Source organism: Stegodyphus dumicola, chromosome 6 (genome assembly GCF_044657685.1).
Source record: "Stegodyphus dumicola isolate Sdum_Otavi_A_Nest chromosome 6, ASM4465768v1".
Lineage (NCBI taxonomy): Eukaryota > Metazoa > Arthropoda > Arachnida > Araneae > Eresidae > Stegodyphus > Stegodyphus dumicola.
In genome coordinates, this window is record NC_140773.1 from 229012330 (window position 1) to 229034860 (window position 22531).

General features: G+C 35.2%; 1 protein-coding gene across 4 annotated transcripts in view; it reads left to right on the plus strand.

The window, feature by feature from the left end:
• Nucleotides 1–1367: 1367 nt before the first annotated feature.
• Nucleotides 1368–22531, plus strand: part of LOC118182455 (DBH-like monooxygenase protein 1) — a 61776-nt gene continuing 40612 nt past the window's right edge. Inside the window, exons 1-3 of one of the 4 annotated variants that reach the window (XM_085819626.1) lie at nucleotides 1368–1467; nucleotides 9225–9371; nucleotides 21298–21471. In XM_085819626.1, the coding sequence (XP_085675752.1) occupies nucleotides 9360–9371; nucleotides 21298–21471 (186 nt within the window). In that variant the 5' untranslated portion in view covers nucleotides 1368–1467; nucleotides 9225–9359. Of the gene's footprint in view, nucleotides 1468–3746; nucleotides 4045–9224; nucleotides 9372–21297; nucleotides 21472–22531 lie in introns of those variants that run through there. The other 3 variants (XM_085819624.1, XM_085819623.1, XM_085819625.1) reach the window with 3 other exon arrangements.

Genomic DNA, 22531 nt, shown 5'->3' on the forward strand with positions numbered 1-22531 from the left:
TCGTGGTGGTGACGAATTATAGTCCACCCTCTCCTAGTTCGGGCGCCACTGTAGAGTCATTAGTTGTTTTCTTTTTCTGCTTTTGAAGCAGGAGACATGAAAAATGTGCAGTGCCCTCGCCGGGACTCGAACCCTGGACCTCTCGATTACGCGTCGAGTATGCTTCCAATGACACCACGAAGGCATGCAGAAAGGAGGGAGAAAATACCTTATAATTATTAGATTGTTACATTCATTACATTAATAGAATGTTGTAATTATGGAATACAACATTAATAGAGTGTTCTAATCCTAGAATTAATAACAACATTGATAGACCTTTTTTTTTTTATTATTGCAAAAAGTTTTTAGCATTTCGTGAATGAAATTGGTACTGAAACTACATTTTGAACATATGTCTCGTTTTTCTCGTGAAGAGAAATATATTCTGGAAATGTTTAGCAAACGGGGAAGGAAGTCCCCATGTCGAAATACGTTCCATTCAGGAAGGGGGAAAAAAAAAGTATGCGCTGTTATTGTCTGATCAAAAACACTTGAGTTGTACTCATCTGGTCAAGAAGGCTTTAAGTGGATTAGAACCAAAATATGACGCAATTTTATTTTACAAGGTGTGACAAAAAAAAAAAAAAAAAAAAAAAAAAAAAAAAGATTGGTCCAATAAATCATTGTACCTACAGAATCAGTTCTCCGTTATCATCTCCAAAGTAATTCCCTTTAGCATTCACACACTTCTACATTCGGTGCTGCCATCGCTGGTAACAGTTCTGGAACGAGGGTTTTGGAAGGGCCCTTCACGAGATTTTCCGTTTTTGCCTGAACCTCTTCAGCTGAGGTAAAATGAGCTCTTTAAGTAAGATTTAAGTTTAGGAAATAAAAAAAAAAAAAGTCGCATGGAGCCAAATCAGGTGGATAAGGAGGACGCCCCATCACAGTAATGTTTTTGCTGGTCAGAAACTGCTTGACAGAGGGCCGTGTGAGCGGTTGCATTGCCCTGATGCAACAGCCATCCATCACTCCACAATTATGGCCTTTTTGTTCCTAATGTTTTAACGAAGTCTTTTCAGTGCTCCAGTTTAGTGGTATTGATTAATAGTCTGATCACTCGGAACTTATTCAATCATGATGAACGTGATTGAATCATGATGAACGTGAAGAGGTCGCCCCGCACGTTCATCATCTTCCACACTGCCCCTTCCCCCTTAAAACCGCTTATGCCTTTCAAACATACGTGCACGAGACAAAGTTTCATCTCCATAAGCTTCGGTTAACATTTGAAATGTTTCCTCCGTAGTTGATTTTTTAACTTTCGCAAGAAACTTTATGTTGATTCGCTGTTCGGTTTTTTTTACATTAGACATTTTTCTTGCAGAATGCAGTTGCACGTGTTTACTCAATGATGCAGTACTCTCCACTGGCGTGGCTGGTTCGTGATTGGTTAAGTCGAAACTGGCCGCATGGATAGAGGAGGTATGTGGCATGAAGTCACCAAAACAGTTGTTGCCAACTTCACTCTGTTTTCTATCTTTCAACTTACTTAGTCTCGTTATTTTTTTGTATGACACCTCGTATAACAGAGCATAGTATTTAAACTATTTGCATCGTTTTTATCCTCTGTACCCTATATGTCATAAATTCATTTACTTATTTATCTTAAACTATTTGTTCTATTGTTTCTTTTGATTTTGATGATATTTTAAAAATTATTTTTAATTTATATATTTTTTATTATTTTATTTAATTTTTATGACTTAATAATTTTTGTCATTAATTTAATTTATTACTAATATTTTTATTTTCTCCTTTACCTTTTATTTGTTATTATACATTAGTTACTGACGTCCCTTTTGGGAATATTATTGTCGAAACGGCATTGTGTGTTGAATCACTAAAAACGGTGTATCACTTTTCAAATTGTTGCCATCAAGTATTATTTTATGAGATATTTTTATTTAGAGAAATTAAATACAGAAGAATCTGCATAAATGTATGTATGTTTCTCGCTTTGTGTAAAAACAACGATATCTAGAGCCATCAGATACTGTTCTACTAAAGGAGTTTCAACTATAAACAAATGGCGGCCTCGTCAGGCTTAGTGCCACTTTAAAATTTTTGACAATTCAACAACTATTGCATGAAGATTAATTAAAGGCATAAAAACCTTAACCGGAACAACATAATTCAATGGCTTTAAAAAAATGCACTATTTGCCAACATATAAGAATAAAAAAACTGAGTTCACTCAGTCGAGTAACAGAATGGGAATACATATACAAATAAATATGTTTGGTGCGGCCGAGGGAAGTGTACAACTAAATGATATAACAGTTCCATAATAAAACATTTCAACTAAGGCTACTCATTTTTGAGCTATGCTGGATACGTACATACGTACGTGGAGATGTCAAGAAAAAATTTCTCCTGAATCTAATTTAAACTCATTTTTCAATGCATTTCGGAAAGAAGATTCTTTTATTCTGTCCGTATATACAGATGTCACGCAAAGACATCATTGAGATGGATTTCAGAGCCGTCAAAATGGATATTTTCGTTGAAATTCGAAATTTTTCGCAATCAAAGTACTTCTTACAAGGAAGTAAAATGGGAAATCTGAGCATAAAAGGAACTTAAAATAAATTTTCTATTATTAATATACTTCTGCATGCATGTGGATCAGATGCTACTTACCTGCAAAGAATTAAATTCTTTCACTTGGAGAGTTTTGGAAATTTGCGAGATATTAGAATTCATAATTTTGTTTTATGATGTTTCTTTTAATTAAAACAATTTTGGAGAGAAAAACGAAACTATTCTGTCCTGAAGAACTTTTTTTTTCGAAAGGCCTGCACTTGCCTTTTTTTGAGCATTGGCCACTCCTACGTGGCAGAAGTGGTGGCCATTTTATTGTGGAGGCACCTAATAGGTGGCCACCGTTACTTCCTATGAGAGGACAGACAGGTGACAGGTGACGGAGGACGGGGACGCCTGGTGTTTAACAGGGGTAAGCAGGCATATGTCCCACGCCTTCCACTATCCAGATGCAACCACTCCCTGGAGCCGGAGAGGACAGACAATTTACATGCATGCCTTCTCCGAGATTCGAACCCGGGCCTTTCTGTATCGCAGTCGGCTTCCCTAACCACTATACCGTGTGGGCAGCCTGTTCTGAAATATGTAACATATGCTTTCAGAAACGACTTTTTGTAATTAAAATGATGCTGCAAATTTTCATAATTATCAGTTAGATTTATTATGAGTTAAACGTATTTTAAATTACACCAATTAGATTTATTACTAAAATAAAATGAAAATTCAAGTTATTAAGAAATGCTTTTGTTACTTTCAAATCACTAACTTTGTTAACCAGTATTATTATGCTAAGAAAGATAAATTAAAAATTTATATCATATCAAATGGCAATATTTTGTGAAGCGGGTTTTTTTTTTTTTTTTTTTTTTGAGTGTGTCACCGCATGTTTCAAGCATAGGCATCATCTACTAGATTATAAATGTCATGGTAGCGCAACGCAATATAACAAAATCGGCTATACAGTTTTGCTATACAAAGATATTTCTTACCTCAAAATGGTACGCTCGTTTAATACTGCCCGGTTAAAATATTTCTGCACGGCGCATCCGTGAAACAATTTTGAGAGAATTTTGCTAAACGCGACAACAACATCTGATTGTCTGATTGGTTGAGTTCTGTTTACGTTGCTGCTGTGAAATACCTCACTGGAACTTCCGTGATTCTATTCTTTGCGAGCAGCTCAGGAGAAAAGACAGTGTCATGATCAATGCTGGAAGTTTCGTTTTGTTGTTCTCTGCTGGAGTCATCTTCTGCGATGACAGTGTCCACACCACTGTCCTCGACCCCGACGGAAAGTATCACATATCCTGGGAACTGCTCAGGGAAGAGCAGGAAATCGTCTTCCACTTGGAGGTGCAGACCCACGGTTACGTCGGACTTGGGCTGTCTCCGAACGGTGGTATGAACGGGAGCGATATTGTGACAGGATGGATCAAGGATGGAAAAATTTACTTTCAAGTAAGCTTCATTTTTTTACTTCCTTGTATGTAGTAAAGGGAATATCGTGATCGCGAAAAATTTCGGATATTATATTTTAATGGATATATACATTCTGACAATTTCCGAATCCATTTGGGGTTCGCCAGCGGTCGAGCGGTAAAGTCGCTGAACACTGATAGTTAGGTCCGAGGTTCGAATCCTGCGAACGGGCAGGTTGCATAGGCGTTTTGGTGTTTTCCCCATGTGTAATGTGTATACGACCCAGTTTCCGTTAGAAAGACCTCTGCGAAAGACTCCCTTCCCTGTAAGGCAGATAGCCTTTGAGTGCTTTGCCGTAATCAGATAACCAAACCAAACCGAATCCATTTGGATAATGTTTTTACGTGACATCTCTACATATAGACAGAATAAATGGCTTCCCCCCAAATGGATTTAAAATGGATTCAAAAGAGATTTTTTTCGTGATGTATATATGGCGACTATATATAGCTTCCTTTAACGAGCAAACTAATAGTCTCAGACTTTACTGCTTACGCCATCAAATACATCGGAAAGAGTTTTTATAAATTAAGTTTGTATGAGATGTTTAACGTAATTTCTGAGTTTCTGGCAAAATCTTGGGTGTATTTGACCTTTTCATGTCATAAAATAGTGAGAAACGAAAGCGGGATTATTTATTGTTGAGAAATGGTTTTTCAGTTAAATAAAACAGCAACAAGGTTGATAAAGTGTAATAGAGATTAAAAAATGAAAATATTAATTGACAACGTGTAATTGAGATTAAAAAATGAAAACATTGATTGACAACATGTAATTAAGATTAAAAAAATGAGTATAAAAATAGATAAATATTAAAAAACGTTTTTATAAAATAAGCTTTTATGCTCGTATTAACCTACAAAAGCAAGCAACATTAAAAAAAATTAAAGTAAATTCCTACTTAGGTTATTAATATTATTAACATTTTATCGTTTCTAATTTATGAAGCTGATGGTGGTCTATAATTTAAAAATTATTTATTTTAAAATTATATATTAAATGTATTAACATTAATTATAATTATTAATGATGTATTAATTAACATGTTTGTCTATATATGTATAGATTATAATTATTATTAAAATGTATAATTTTAATTTTTAAATTATGTATTAAATTATTAAATTTATTAACATCAAGTGTCATCTAAAACAAGTTTAAAAAAGTGTATTTGAACTTGAGTGGATGAATAAAAAGTATTTTATTAACGATTGAAAATTTGGAAAAGATATAGGGAGAGTGTGAGCTAATGGCAGGAATTCAGTAATGAACTAAAATACGAAAATTAATTTGTCATATAGTTTAACTGGACCAAGAAATTAAATAATTCTCTTTATAAATACATCTAAATTGTTATATCATGAATAATAAAGGCGTGGGGTAATGAATAAGTATATTGTGAAAAGTGTGAACCATTATTTTATAAATTTATCGAAGGCGCCCCTACGCTTTTATCATTCGTGATGTAAAATTTGTAAATGATTTTGCAGATAGTATTAATTAATCTCTTGTTACCACCAAACTACATGATAAATTATTTTACTCCATTAATTTTGAGTTTTAAATAAAAGCTTATTTTACAGAAACTTTATTTTTATTTTTTTATTGCTTTCTTGCACAGAAGTCGAAATTGCCGAAAATTTTCGGGTGTCGCGTATCAATGGAAATATTCATTTTAACCAGTCCCGAATCTATTTGGGCGATGTTTCTGCATGAGGTCTGTATGTACGGACAAAACAAAGGACTCTTTTTCCAAAACGGATCTTAAAACTGATTTAAAATGGATTGACAACGGGTTTTTCGTGACGTCTGTACGTACGTATGTACATAATATATGTATTCCGCATAGCTCTAAAACGATTAGGCGTGGAACGCTGAAATTTTGTATATGGGACTACTTTAATATCTAGTTGTGCATCTCCCTCTTTTATTGCAATCGGCAGCACTAAACGTATATACAGGCTGATTCTAAATTGTTTTTGCAAATTAAGAGGGGTGATAGTACCCATTCAGACGAGCAATAGTTACCACAGAACATAGGGTCGCATTCCACTGTGAGAAGCAGAAAAGAGGAATATTAGAATTCCAAACTGAACTTACAACAGTATTGGTGAACGTGACCAAAAATTAAAGAATCAGATTTTTATTTAGTGAAAAGCTTACAGAAAGTGCTCAAAATGCCGACCACACGTTGCACAGTTGACATCGACGAAGGAACGACTGGCGCACCCTCTCGAAGTTCCCTGATGTCGTATTAATTTTAACCGCAGCAACAACTATTCTGGCCACGAGATCTTCAGCTGAGTCTACAGGCGTCTCTTACACTAAAGATTTCATGTGCCTCCGGACTGTGACGGGAAAATGTGCTGGGGCTCCATCGTGCTTAAACTCTCTCTGGATGGGGAGCGCAACAGCCTGCAATAAACTGGGAACCACCTGTTCCAGGAAGATACGGTATGTTGCGCCGGTCAAACGGTCTGGCATGATGTAAGGACTACCAGGTAATCACCTAGGATACCTGCCCAGACCTTCACAGAAATTTTCTGCTTTTCACCTTCCGCCTTAGAAAAGACATTTATTCTTACATTTATGCTTTTGGAAACATCAGTTGTTGAAATTTTCAAGGACAGTCTTTTCTCAATATGATTTGTGTACACTATTAATACCAGAACTCAGTTATCTCAGCCATGTAAAATCTATACCATCTATACCATGAAAAAAAAAAAAAAAAAAAAAAAAAAAAAAAAAAAAAAATCTGAAATTTTTCAGATTTTAAATGACGTCCAAAGGGGCGTTTTTTTAACTTTTTGAGTGTTACCTTTATTTATTAAATATCATGTTCTTTGCACTTAAACCATAAAATTCAGTTCAAGAGCAATATCGCAAAATAATGTTAAATTAAGCATATCTTTAGAATTTCCGATATACACAGTCTCGCGAGCTGGAGGTAAAAGTATTTTATTTCTATATAACGTTGCCATTTTCTCTCGCTTTTAAAGCATTGAGTTTGTAAATCAAAAATTCGTTAAAGTTTTACAAAATATAAAATCTATAATAAAACAAATTCCAAATTTGGGATTTCAGATGCCCATATTCGCAGTAGGATTTCGTCATTCAAAATTCGATGGCTCTATGTACCATTGTTTTATCACAATGCGAGAAATAGACAATCATTTATGCAGATTTTTCATTATTTAATTTCTTCAAATATAATGCAGGACTCTAACATTTTGTGGCAACAGTTTGAAAAGTGAACCGACGTTTATGAGTCCGACGCAAAATGCCAAAACGAAAGCAATAGTCCTTCGGGACTGAAATCCCTTTGGACTAAAAAGAGGGGCGGGAGAGCCTCGGACCACCCCCCGGGGTGTTCTTCCTCAAAATTGGGGTAGAAAGTTTAACAGTTAGCTAGGTTCAGCAATACCTCAATTACCTTTGATACTACGGAGGTGCTGGCCTAGCTTCTACCTGTACCTGTTTATGGGGGATTGTGCAGTGAGGATTGCTGTCAGACCAAACGTGTTGATTGTGCACTTTGAAAAGGCCTTCTCTGCTGAATAGGCGTCATCGCTAAATAATGCAGGAAATCGTGGATCATTATTTCTCATTCCAAGGATTCACTGCACAAAGTCTGCCCGGCAGAGATAATCAATCATCTGTGTCCAAAGATTGCACTTTTTTGCACGTGGTAGGTGTGCTTGCGTTCCTCGTGTAAACTACGCCACACTACTGGCCGAGAAATACCCATTTCGTATGCCACCGTTCGCGTGCTTTTGGAAGGAGCTGCTTCAAATCTAGTCAAAACTCGCTCTTCCATTTCTGGCGTTCGTGCATTTCGCAAACGCCCTGGATTGCTTTTTGAGATGGCAAAAGAGCCGGCTTCTCGTAGTCTTCGATCGACACTGGAAAAAGTTGGATGACTTGGAGTTAGAAATCGCCGTTTGTACAATCTTCGTGCCTCGCGTCTATTCCCCTTTTGCTTCACCGTATGTGAGGTGAGTATCTGCCAATTTCTGGTACGTATACTCCACCATAGCATTTACGAAACGTTTCGGACGATGTTATCAAGGTAATACTGGAAGCGATGATATTGCGCCGTTTTTCAAGGACGTCGTTTGCTCTGATTGGCTTTCTCCGGTACGAACTAAGAGTAAAATGTAGTTTCTTCTCAGTGCAAATTTGCATACCGTTAATTCGTAGGAGATAGTCTCCTTGTTCTTCTTTGATGCCTTCCTACTTTCCTCCTCTCTGCCTCTCAGAACGAAATGTGACCCTATGTTCTATGGTAATTATTGCTCGTCTGGATGGGTACTATCACCCCTCTTAATTTGTAAAAACAATTTAGAATCACCTTGTATATGTCTATATAACCATCCCATTACCCCGTTTAAAAGTCATTATTCGGGCTTTATTTTCACTGTCGCTGTTCGTAGTCATATATTTCCAGTTACAGAAGTGTTTTAAATGACTAAAATGTTCATGCTTTGGCAAAGTCAAAAAATTAAATAAATAAATAAATAAAATTAAAAAAATTGTTTTTGACAAATAAGGAAATCTTAATTTTAATACGATCTTCCAGTTCCTATAATTATATTCAGAAGAGTTTTACATTTGTTATGAACATATAAAATTATAAGAAGTTTGATTTCCGTACGATACAAATTGACTGACATATTTAATTTTAAAATTTGAAATTTTTAATGTCATAAAAATAAGAAATTTGACTCCCGTACCACAAAAATTGACCACGATATAGAATTTCAAAAATTTGAAATTGTTGATGTCATTTTCAACTTGGTTTCAGAGATCGGCTAATTAAGTTAGAATAATTCGAGGAAATAAGTTTAAGTGAAATATAGATAAAAAATGTGTGTAATTTAATAGGCCGTACAAGGAAGTGTCATATGGTCTCCACATGAAAATTTTTAATTCTATAGTCGAGAAAAAAATGACTTCGTTTATACAAAGAGGAGGGAGAATTTCAGTACCTGAACTGAAATAAGTAGAACCGAGTTGGTCTACAAGAAAAAGAGTACAACGCAATTATCCGGATAGCTTTCTTTATCCCAGTTTTGGGAATTCTGTTGTGTTACGTGATGATTCAGTGAAAAGTCTTTTAATTCCCTCCCATGTGAATGATTTCATATCCTTCTCCTTAGGACCGGCATGGAACGGGCAATCGCTTGCCGCCCGTGGATCGGACCCAAGACTGGCACGTGCTTTCCGGAAACGAAAACGACACTCACACCTCGCTCGTGTTCCGGCGGAAGTTGATAACGTGCGACCAAGAAGACATGGAAATTGACGTAAGTTTCCTTTATTCATGAGTTCATTTGCATTCACATTTCTTCAAAAACAGTCTGTGGAAAAAATTGCAGGAACAGATATACGCAATGAAAATTGAGGCAAGTTTCCGGCATTTATTTGCGAGAGTAAACGACCTCTGGCTGTGAAGTCAGTCATCCTTGATATTGCTTCATTATAGGCATTGATTAAAATTTGCATATTGAGCGAAAGGAAGGAATTAAGAAAGTTTTAGCTTTGTATTAACCCAAAGAACAATTTGCCCAGAAGGGCTATTTATTTCGTTTTGGCATTTTACGTCGGTTTACTTTTCAAATAGTTGCCACCCAATATTAGACCCCTGCATTTTATTTAAAGAAATTAAATAATGAAGAATCTGCATGAATGTATGTATGTTTCTCGCACTCTGAAAAAACAACGGTAGCTAGAGACATCAAATTTTGGATAACGTAGTCCTTCATTCGAATATGGGCATCTGGAAGCCCAGATTTGGAATTTGTTTTATTATCACGAATGAATAGCTTTACCGGCGGCTTCGCTCGCGTTGATGTCCTTAAATAAGTTTCAACTCCGCGTGGATTTTAAAAATACACTCCGCATAAAATTTCAAAATAAAGAACATTCGAGCGCCTTAAAATGATAAAACAAAATTTTTTATCGCACACAGTAAAATGTAAAGAATATAAAATATAAATGCAATTTTTCAACCAACAATAACAGAAATGTATAACACGAATGAATAGATCTTTAAAAAAATACGAAATAAAACATTAAATATATCACAAAAAGTCGAAATGTGGATAATAGTTTCAAGTCGGTAAGTTAATTAGAAGTTATTAACTTTAAAATGATTTTCCACGTGTAAATCCATGAACTTTTCGTCAACCCAACGGTCGACCGGATACCAGCCTCCCCCGTTGCTTTCGAATCACAGCCTGTCAACAAAGAGGTAACAATAGCAAGCGGAGTATTGTTTTATCTGTGATTAAGCTGGAAATAATTAAGCGACAAAAACAGTTACACCACCATTGTTCCTATTATTCAGAGAGCGATAAAAGTTTCTAAATTTCGAGAAATTTGGATGATTAAATCAAAAGTTATAATTTTTATCGCCAACTTATTGGACCCACACGGGAAAATTCAAGAAAAAAATCTCTAATGTCGCTATTGAGTCGCATTCAAATTAGCGTTTTCAGAGTTTTTAATTAATATCTCAGTTGATGAAAGTCGTACGAAGATGAGAATGGTATCGATGGATTCCGACGAATTTTTGGCATCAGCGGATATGTGTCTCGAAATTCAACTAACCTCTGTTCCATAGATATTTGTGAAAGTATAAATTGGCGCGTAGCCAAATCATTTTAATAGGGAAAAACCCAACAAAGTAAGTGAAAAATGTAGGGGAAAAGTAGTTTTTAATTAATATCTCGGTTAATTTAAGTCGTACGAAGACATTTTATAGCCTATAACCTTTTCTAATATAACAAAAATATTTTTTGAAAATTTCATGATGATCGGTTAAGTAATTAAGGCGTGAAAGCGCAACAAACAAATAAACACACAAACAAACTCACATTCGCATTTATGATATTAGTAAGAATTTCATATTTTGTCAAACATTAAAGAATTTTTGATTAGCAAACTCAACGATTTCAAAGCCCACCAATGGCAACACTGTGAGGGGGGATTTTTATCTCCAGCACGTGAGACTGTGTATCGGAAATTCTAAAGATATGCTCTTTTAAATATTTTGTGGTATTCCTGTTGAATTGAATTTTATGGTTTAAGTGCGAAGAACATGATATTTAATAAATAAAGGTAACACATAAAACTTAAAAAACCACCCCTTTGAGCGTAATATAAAATCTGAAAGCTTTCAGATTATTTTAATTTATTTTTTTATGTTTTTTACTCATTAGTTTGTTTCTAGGTAAATATTCATTTAGAATAGCATTTCTTTCGGAACATTTTAATTCCTTTCTCACACATTTTTCTGTCAAACATGTACAGTTTAAATACGAAGAATGTTTACACATTTCGATAAAAAATTTAAAAAAGCAAATGCTTTTGGAATAAAATTGCTGGGAATAGCTTATTATTTGAAATCAGAAATAAAATTTGCTACTTTTAAATTTATTCTTTCTTTGAAATATTGCATGTAAACAAGCTATGGATTGAAGGATATGCTTTTGCGCATTTCCAAGAGAAATGCTTCTATTACATAATTAAAAAATATTGTGAAATGCATGGTATTAAAATTTCTAAGTGCAAATTGAGCAGCATTATTAATCGGAAAGAGAAAAACCGCAAGTCCGCATCTTTGGTAACAAGTGAAAGTTCGCCGATGTAGAAGTGAATTGCAAAATCTTTAAATACATCTTTAGAAACAATGAATGAAAAAAAAAATTGAAAGATTTCAGATTTTATATTACGTCCTAAGGGTTACCAGATACATTAAGGGTTACCACTACTTGTTTCAGTGACAAATAATCAAAGATCTACATTGTCATGTCAAGTGTTCGGACGCTTTGAGAATTTGCAGAAAAAGCTCTGTAACCCGAAATTGAATTCGAATATAAAGTTCAATATTTTTTCATATCATCTCCATGTGATTTTGAATAAAACCTAACTTTTTAATTTTTAGTACTGATATTTTTTCTTTTTCTGAAATTGAAAATGTAAGGAGGCATAGATAAAACACGCCACAAAAGTGATCGTACACCAAAACATTTTCGTAAAATTTCATAAATAAAATGATCGTCTACAACTTTTTTGTATTTTTGAATTTTGTTGACGTTTAAAAAATTGCTTGGCTTTATCTTTTGCTTCTTTACTTCGTTGTCTTTTCTTTAATGTTTAAAAATGTCTCGTAGCCGTAAAGAAGCAACGAACAGCATTCGAAAATTGATTATTTTTTTTTATAAGGAGGGAAGTTCGATTCGGGATATCGCTAAATTAGTAAATTTATAACATTCGTCAGTGCAGTACGTGATAAAATGCTCTAAAGAAGAAAATCGGATCCAAAATAAAGTAAGAAGAGGTTCTCCGGGAAACAGGAATTGACGTGACTCAATGTCATAAGAGATTTATAGTTAGAAAATCTGCGAAAAATCCATGTTTGAGTGTTGTAAAGATTTCTACAGATTTTACTGAAAACTTTTGTACTTCAATTTCACTTAAAACTGTTTGACGAGTGCTCAGATCAGCTGGATTACATGGGCGCTCTGCTCGAAAAAATTTTTTTGAAAGTACAAAAAATAGAAAGCTTTTAGAGACATTGGGTATTTTTTGGAAGCAGGTAAGATGAAAAATATGCGACGCCTTCGCCGGAAATCGAACCGTGGAACCTCTCAATTACGCGCTGAGTGTGCAGACCACCACACCACGAAGGCATGCGAAGAAGGCGGGAGAAATACCGTATATACTCCCCCTTTTAAAGGGCGACGGGTTTTTATTGGGCCCAATCGCCAAATTCTGGGTGTGGAGAATCATCGGGCCCCACTGTAGAGACATTAAGTATTTTTGGAAGCAGGCAAGATGAAAAATGAGCAACATCTTCGACGGGAATCGAACCATGGACCTCTGGAATACGCGACTAGCGGGCAGACCACGACAGTACGAAAGCATGCTAAAAAGGTGGGAGAAATACCTTATACTACAAAATAGTAACTGCCAGAAATACTACAATATTTACTAATATGCGTAGATTTCTTTAAAGTGTACGAAGATTTTTGTGAGGTAACTTTTCGGTTACTTTTTCTTATTGATTTTCCAAAAAAAAAAAAAAAAAAAAAAAAAAAAAAAAAAAAAAAAAAAGTTTTAATACGTTCATAAATTAATTAATGTAGTTTTGCTAACAGAAATTTATAGATATTATTAAAAAATTTTCATTCTAAATATTAATTTTTACTAGGGAATAAAGCAATATTTCACTAAAACTCATAAGCGTACAAACACTTTTGTTTGCTTACGCTTTGTCGTATGCGTTTGTTTTTTGTGAGCCATTGTATATTTTTGGTTCTGTACAACAAACAATTGTAATACTTCTTTGGCGATATGAAGCAACTCCAATGATGGAACACAGCAATAACTTTTATTTAACACTCAAAAATGGCGACATACAAACAAGAAGAAAAAAGAATACTAACATTTAAAAATAAATTGCATTCTTCGTGCGAGAGTCGCACGTGGCACTCGAGTCTGGTTTCAAATATTGCCATTCACAAATACCTTAATGTTCATCTATTTAAATTATTTAATCTACAAGATTTTAATATTATTTAAAGTTGTTACAACCTCTCCCCCAACGGAGAGACTTTTGCCGAAGGGAAAAGCTCTGTAAAATTCGAAAGTCTATAAGCTCGGCTTGCTCAATTGTTAAAGAGAAAAGATAACTTCTCTCATAAGTTTCCAAATTTTCAGGCCGAAAATTTTAAGTTTTAAACAAATATTTTTACACCACATTTAAATAGGAAGAAAAGGGACAGTGTTCAAATTAGTCTTCCTTTTTTTTTCTTGACGGCGCCTAGACCTCTTCCATGGCGGACCAGTTCCTCGGCTATATTTCACAGCAAAGCCTTTCCTTAGTTCATCTGTGCCTTTCGGATAATATTCATTTGTCATTTGCTTTCGACATTTGTTTTCTTCGTCTATTAGTGGTGCCTTTGATATTAAATCGAAAGCCGAAAGATGATGATAACGTTGCATTGCAAAATGATTCTCAATATTAATTTCTTTATTGTTTTTCAAATTTTCGTAAACATCTTCCACGTTTAATTCTGGTGATTTTAACTTCTTCTTCAAAGATATCTTTGGATGGTTTATTTTCTTCCTTCATCGGTTCCAAGATCTTCTCTTCAACTATTTTTCTTTTCCTTTCAGCTCTAGTAGAAAGGGCATTAAAATGGTATCACTAAGATTACGTTCAAGTGATAAACTAATAAAATAAGGCAGTTCAGTGTTAACAGGAAGTAATAACCTGATATCACTAATATTACGTTCAGTGATGAACTAATAAAAATAAGGCAATTCAATATTAACAGGAAGTAATAACCTGGTATCACTAATATTATGTTCAGTGATGAACTAATAAAATAAGACAATTCAATATCAACAGGAAGTTACGTTGAGTGATGAACTAATAAAATAAGGCAATTCAATATCAATAGGAAGTAATAATCTGGTATCACTAATATTACGTTCAGTGATGAACTAATAAAATAAGGCAATTCAATATCAACAGGAAGTAATAACCTGGTATCACTAATATTGCGTTCAGTGATGAACTAATAAAATAAAGCAATTCAATATTAACAGAAAGTAATAGCCTGATATCACTAATATTACGTTCAGTGATGAACTAATAAAATAAGGCAATTCAATATTAACAGGAAGTAATAATCTGTTATCACTAATATTATGTTCAGTGATGAACTAATAAAATAAAAATACGCACGATTATTCGATCTCGGTCGGTGCCTCCAAAATAATTAAGACTGTGATGCTTCTTTGGTAATATGAAGCAACTCCAATGATGGAACACAGCAATAACTTTTATTTAACACTCAAAAATGGCGACATACAAACAAGAAGAAAAAAAGAATACTAACATTTAAAAATAAATTGCATTCTTCGTGCGAGAGTCGCACGTGGCACTCGAGTCTGGTTTCAAATATTGCCATTCACAAATACCTTAATGTTCATCTATTTAAATTATTTAAACTACAAGATTTTAATATTATTTAAAGTTGTTACACAATGCTCGTGAATGGTTTCAGCAGATTTTCCGGAATAAATCTCTTTGCGAGAAGCTTCAGACTCTATTAAACTATCTTATTATAAACAGAGAAAATCTCAAAGTAGTACAATTCTCATTTTTGTTTATAATTTATGTAGCTATTATTGTTATTAATGTAAGTAGGAGTCACAAAAGTGATTTTATAATCTTCATGATAATAGTTTTAACTTTTGTAATATTATTTTGTTATTTTATTATTTATTATTTAGCTTGCCATTTTAGAAGTTTCATTTTTATTTTTGTAACATTATTTGATTTTGTTAAATAATTTCTCTAAATTGTTTAATTTCCTGAGAATTTGCAAAATACTTTCTCAGAATTTTAAAATCTCAAAATCTCAGAACTTATGCCAGAAGTATCCTCTAACAACTCTGCTGATCAACTTTGCATTACTCTTGGTTAAATATTCTATAACAGTGCTTTAATTTGTCAAAAATTTTACAGTGTCAAAATCCTTTACAACATATGTGTTACACCTGTAACAAAATTTAATGCTTCACAGAAAAATCTCTATAAAATGTAACATTCTTTTTAACAGTGTAACATTTATTTATAAATCAGCCACAATATATGGCAATGTAAAAATTTTAGAATTATTAATAAATACTAGACAAGGGCGGACGTGGGCAGAACCGATTAACCGTAATGGTAAAGGGATGGTGCCCATGTACTCCGTTACTACTACTACTAACAGTGTAACATCCTTTGTAAAAGTGTAATAAATTCTCTACAACATTTATATTACTACTATATCAAAATTTTGTATCCAAAGAATTTGTTTTTTAAAAAATAAAAGCCGCTAAAACAATTGCGCTCAAACGGGCGATTTTTCCTTTACACATGCATGCACGTTTCCAGAGCATTTGTTCGCCCTTTTGTTTCTCCCCTTTGGGCTAAAAATATTTAAAAACAGCATATCTTTAGTATTTCTGACAGACAGTCTCGAGCACTGGAGATAAAAATGTTTCATTCTTCACAGTGTGTTGCCGCTGCTCGCTTTGAAATCATTGAGTTTCTTAATCAAAAATTCATTAAAAGTTTTAGAAAATATGAAGTAGACAATAAAACAAATTCGCAATTCAAGATTCGGGCTTCCAGATGCCCATGTTCGGGTGGAGGACTACATTATTCAAAATTGGATGGCTGTAGGTATCATTGTTTTTTCAGAATGCTAGAAATATTCATAGATTCATGCAGATTCTTCATTGTTTAATTTCTTTAAATAGTATAATACAGGGCGATAATACAGGGTGATTATAATTAAAGTTTAAGTTTCAAAACGCTATAAAAAAAGAACCACTGATGAAAATGATGTGAAATTTGAAAGGAATGTTATTGAAGAAGGCGGAACGAGTATGGCAGAAGAAAAAATTTAGTTTCAAAAGTTAGCAACAGATGGCGCTGTAAGCGGCAGAATCACGACGAGAAACGAGAAATGTTTCGTAAAACAACGGCTAAGGTGGAAGTTACACATTAAAACGCATTGACAAATTAGAATTGTTGAATAATTTTATTTGCATGACTGTACATATCACATCGGAAGGGACAAATCGGTTGGTTTCAAGAGTTTTGCGGCGGCATACCGCATAAGAACCATTCATCAAAGAAGTTCGGAACTGTCGCAAAACATGTTCAATATGATGTCCACCGTTGTGTGCAACAAGTTGAAAGCGACAAACAGCATGTTCCACAACGGATCGCAGTGTCTCCGGGGTGATGTTCAGAATGTTTTGCGAAATGCGTGCCTTTAATTCCGCTAAATTTGCAATTGGAGCATGGAACACAACATCCTTCAGATATCCCCACAACCAGAAATCACACGGAGTAAGATCAGGCGATCGGGACGGCCAGGCTGTAGGGAAATGACGGCTGATAATTCGAGCATTTCTGAAATGGCGCCTCAGCAGCTGCTTCACGGGATATGCAATGTGCGGAGGAGCGCCATCTTGCATAAAAATGATTTCATTCACACATCCACGCTGTTGCAGAGCTGGAATCACGTGGTTGCGCAAAAGAGACGCATACCTCTGACCAGTGACGATTGCGGTAACAGGACCGGAAGCACCCGTCTGCTCGAAAAAATATGGTTGTAGAATGACTAATGCCGTAAAGCCACACCATACCGTGACCTTTTCAGGATGAAGTGGTACGGGGTGCGTTGCCAGTGGATTTTCTGTTGCCCATATTCGACAATTCTGGGTATTCACGTATCCTGTCATATGGAAATGGGCTTATGGTCATATGGTCATATGGAAAGTGGATAATGAATGGCCGTGGAAAATTTCCAACGTCTCCCTAGCTGTCAGGTCAGAAGGAAGCAACTCCTGCACATGGTCAATTTTGTACGGATAGCATTGCAGGATGTTTCGTACCTGTCGTTTCGAATTTTTGCATCATTTTCTTTAGACCTACGACACTCATTGGACCAACGCCTTCTTTTATACCCTTCAGTGTCCTGAATTTTTGCAGAGCTACTCTTGCACAATCATCATTCTTGTAATACAGCTTTACCAGCAGAGCGCGGTCCTGAAGTGAAACACCCATGGCGAATGCCTGAGTCGCGAAATGAGGAACAGCCTGGTACCTGGCGGCTTTATAACACTGAAATTTAACTAACATTTTAATTTACGTCTTCTTCCGCTTGCAGCGCCATCTGTTGGTAACTTTTGAAACTAAATTTTTTCTTCTGCCATACGCTTTCCGCCTTCTTCAATAACATTCCTTTCAAATTTGACGTCATTTTCATGAATGGTTCTTTTTTTATAGCGTTTTGAAACTTAAACTTTAATTATAATCACCCTGTATTTGGCAGCAACAATCTGAAAAGTGATACTGCCGTTTATAGTGATTCTACGCAAAATGCTGTTTCGAGACTAATAGCCCTTTTGGGTTGATGATAAATCAACATTTAGGTCTTAGAAAAGCATAACGTTCACATGGGCATAGACAGCTCAAAATAAGGGGGAGGGGAATGCCCGTCACGACTCCTTCAAGTATGCAGGTAATTATTACGTGGCGAATATATTATGTTAACCCTTTGTTGCATCATGTCCACTCTAGTAGACAAAAGTTTAAATTTGTTTATTTTTCTGTAAATGCCTTAACAGATTCCATTCCTGTGTTTATTCATTCTATATTATTAGAACTTTCAACTGTCGATCCTAGATGGCTGTATAGCATCACTAAGTAAAGCATTGCTATTTGGAAAATGACTGCTACTTTTGTTTCCAAGTTAGTACAATTTCTCATAGTAAACATTATATAATATTGCTGACATTTTCTTATACTGCCATTTTTTTATTCATAATTAGTAATTTTAGACCTTTTATTTTAAATGTCAGTTTGAGAAAATTGTGGAGTGGGTAGATAAAGATGTTCCGAAAAGAGTGAATTGAAACCCAAATGGACTGCTTATCAAGCCAAAACACCACTGGACATGTTTATGTTTGGCAAGGAATTTCTAGAACATTTGGCATTTGAATCTAATAGGTACCGGTTACAAAATCGTAGCAAAATGAATTCAACTAAAATCGACGAAATGCAGGTATTTTGGGGGATCTGTATGTACATGTCAGTTGTAGATTTACCATTTAGAAGAGAGTAATGATCACTGCCAACAAGGCAGGAAATGATTTCAAATACAATGACCGTAAACCGTTCGGAAGAGATTTGTATGCATGTACGTATATGCAAGCCGTTCACTGTAGTGAACAAACTGTTGCAATTATTTAAAACGAAATTTGAATAAAATAAATTTTTTTTATTATTACTAAGGTTATTTTCAGTAGAAAAAATACAAACATTTTCGTTTAACTTATCTAGATTATTTGTATGCAACAAAGGATTAATCTTAATATAAGTAATAATTATATTATAAATTTTATTAATAATAAAATTATGTACATAATTAAGGATATATTGCATTTAATTATCGTATTTATAATTATTACCTTACAAATATATTAAATCTGATTGGAATATCTACTAAATTCGATGCAACTCAACACTTTTAATTACTTAATGGATAAAAACTGATTCGAATATCTACTGAATTCGATGCAACTCAACACTTTGAATCTATTAACGGTAAACTAAACGACGTTACACGACAGATAGCGTCCCAAAAAATATAAATAGACGAATCGAGCAACAGCATCTCCATACGAAGAAAGAAGCTTAGCGAAGCGATTTGACTTTCCTACGCAGTCAATTCTGCGGGTTAACTGACGAAAATATGATGCGTGTTAACTGCAGTGGTATTTATAAGCTTGGAAAGCCTTTGTTTTAATCCTGAGCAGATGTTGAGCAAAAAATTTCGCAGTGCAGAGAAATCGCAAGTGAGTAAGAGTGACGTAACATGCTGAAGAGTGACGCAAAAGAGTGCGGGTTGTATTTAATTAAAAGATTATGAATTTAAAGATCTGTTGGCAATTGGTTGAAATTAAGTTTAATAATTTTGGTTCGTGTTTTATGTTTTACATATATATATATTGTTGCGTTTTTGTACGGGGTTCGTGAATTTGGAGTGATTGACGACGACACTTGATGAAGTATCAAAACACAATTTATTAGTCAGTTTTACTCAGGGCAGCTCCAAAACACATTACAGTCGTCGAAAAATCACGATAAACACGCGGAAACATTCAGCGCACAGCTTTCAGGCTCTCAGGCTATAACGGTGAAGACAGCTTCACGGCAAAGCACCAGATTACAGCTCCTGACTCTGTTCGGTCCGAATACGCTCGAAAACTCTCCACGCTACAACTCGCGGTACACTCGACGATAGTCTCAACGATGCAGTAACTCGACAGTAGACTAACGATAAAACTCGATAGACTATGGGACACTTGGTAGACTCGCGACTCTCTCGATGACCAACTCGACATTAGACTGACGATCAGCTCGCTAGACGAGGCACTGACTGATTGACTACTACTACGCGTACAAGCAGATTTTATATAACTTTAGGGTTGCGTTCGGGAACGTTCTGGTCCAAACCGGTAAGAATTCGTTCTAGAAGGTTCTCCATCCGTTCTATGGCATATCGCCAATTTTGTCGCCAAATATGGCAACCCTGCCTTCCCTCTACATTCTCTGGAAACCCTAAAGCCGCTTTGCCCAGGAAGCTATCTTACCACAGCTGGACATTTCGTAACAATATATATATATATATATATATATATATACAGAGGGAGAGAATAATTTAAAAACACCTGAAAAAATATAAGTGCAGGTAGAAGGACCGAAGTAAGCAGATTTTATATAGAAATGTGAGTGTAAATATGGCTAGTTGAAATGATGCAACGTGGTGTTGAGCAATAGGTAAAAGTTTTCCGCTCGCGTAAATTCTCACTTCTCGTATGAATTTTGAAAGGCACCCATTAGACAAATGCGACGCTCCCCGACTTGTATTTTATCTATGAATCTGCGAGAGGAAACTGAGCGTCTACTCAAAGGAGGTACCTGGTATGTATTGTACTTCACCGGGGTTGACTCAGTGAAACCTCCTGTGAAACCACTGGCTAGGATCTGTACTTAGGCAGTCTCAACTACAGAGGTATATTATCAGTCTTTACAGGACTAGAACTCCCTTCATTTGGCGGATGATTCAGGCTCGGCAGGGACCGTACTGGTACTCTCTTGGCTGTGGGATCGCTACATTGTTATATATTGTGGCTATCATTGGGGGTTTGGTTCCATTCGGTTTTCTCGAGGGAAAACTGACAGAGTGCGGAACACCTCCCTGAATATATCGATGCAACCGGCGTTGTTCCTGGGGACAAAGATGTCATCGTATTTTATCCATGGACCTTATAAGGTCCATGATCTTATCTCGTCATAGTGTTCTTAACCGTTCTCGTGCTTTGCCCCAGGGGGGGACGGCGGGGGCTGCGCTCGCTTGGAATGTCTCCGGAGTCTTAAGAAACATCCTGAAATCTTTTATAGCCAGGAGAGGTGTTTGTCTGTTGGCGTTCTGTATCTACTGTAAGTAGCGGCTCCGTCTTATCTGCAGGCGCCAGAAACACGCACCTTTCTTGTTGTATTTTCTCATATGCAAGGAAAAAATTCATTCGGTGATAAATGGAATTTTGTCGGATGTATCTCTAATTCTTTTTACTTTTGTTTTTTAGGACAGTACTATGCGTTTAATCTACGCCTATTCGGACAAAGATCCAACGTCCGAGGACGACCTGGAGTACCATTTCCAGAAAAGAGGATCGAAGAGTGTCCTGTTACTGCAACAAAACAATCGTCACCTGGTGGATAAGTCATCTCTGCTGTATTGGGATGTTCTTTCTCCGAATGTGAGATAATAACATTTACGTAATATTTCAACCGATGTTTAATTTATTGTAAAATAGTATTTTTCTCTCGGAGTTAATTTGAACTCTAGCATACCATGAGCAATTGCTGAGAGTTCCTCAAGAATTACTTTTGGAATTGCTTTTTGAATTATTGTGTAGTCATTCTCGAGATTATGAATACTATTGAAGACTTCGCAAATTTAAGAAACAGTACTATAGAGGCTGAACCATCGATTAACCAAAATTGTTAGACTAAAAATTCCGGAAAAGTATGAAAATAAGACAGGCATAATGAGCGAAGTTCATGCAAATCTGCGGATCGTTGTTCAACAAATATAAAATGATTTCCTTTTTGGCCTTTTATTGTTCTGCTAAGCACCGTTCATGGTCTCGCCTATCTTTATACAGTGTTTCAAGAAATCTCATTCCAGAATTATTTCTTTTGTTCTTTCTATTTCAATTTTTGGACGAAGAATTCGGATCTCGGGAGTTTATCATCGCTAATTAAGGTTTCTAAATGTGAAAAAGGTTTAATATTATTTAAGGCAATTTAAATGTTATCTGGTGTTTAAAAAATTGAAAACATAATGTTTAAAGTTTGAAGGAAATATAACTACTTAAGTGTATTAAACGCAGTGAATGGTCAACGGTGAACCATTGACTTGATCTGGTTTGTTTAATTACGGCAAAGCTTCGAGGGCTATCTGCCTAGGTGGAAGGCTAGTACTTTTATGAAAGCAGATAGTCCTTTTATGAAAAAATAAAAATAGTACAAGAATTTTGACTCCCGTACCACAAAAAAATTGAACTGGGATATTTAATTACAAAATTTGCAAGTTTTGATCTTATTTTCAACTTGCTTTATGGTGTCGGTTAAGTTAGAATAATTCGAGGAAATAAGTTTAAAAGATGTGCAGCAAGAAGTGTGTGTAATTTAATAGGCCGTAGAAGGAAGTCATGTGGTGTCCAGTAAAGTAACAGTAAAGACTCTGTTTTAACATTTGGCTATGATATAGATTAGTTTTTTTTATTTAATGCTAAAATAGACTAATATAAAGTT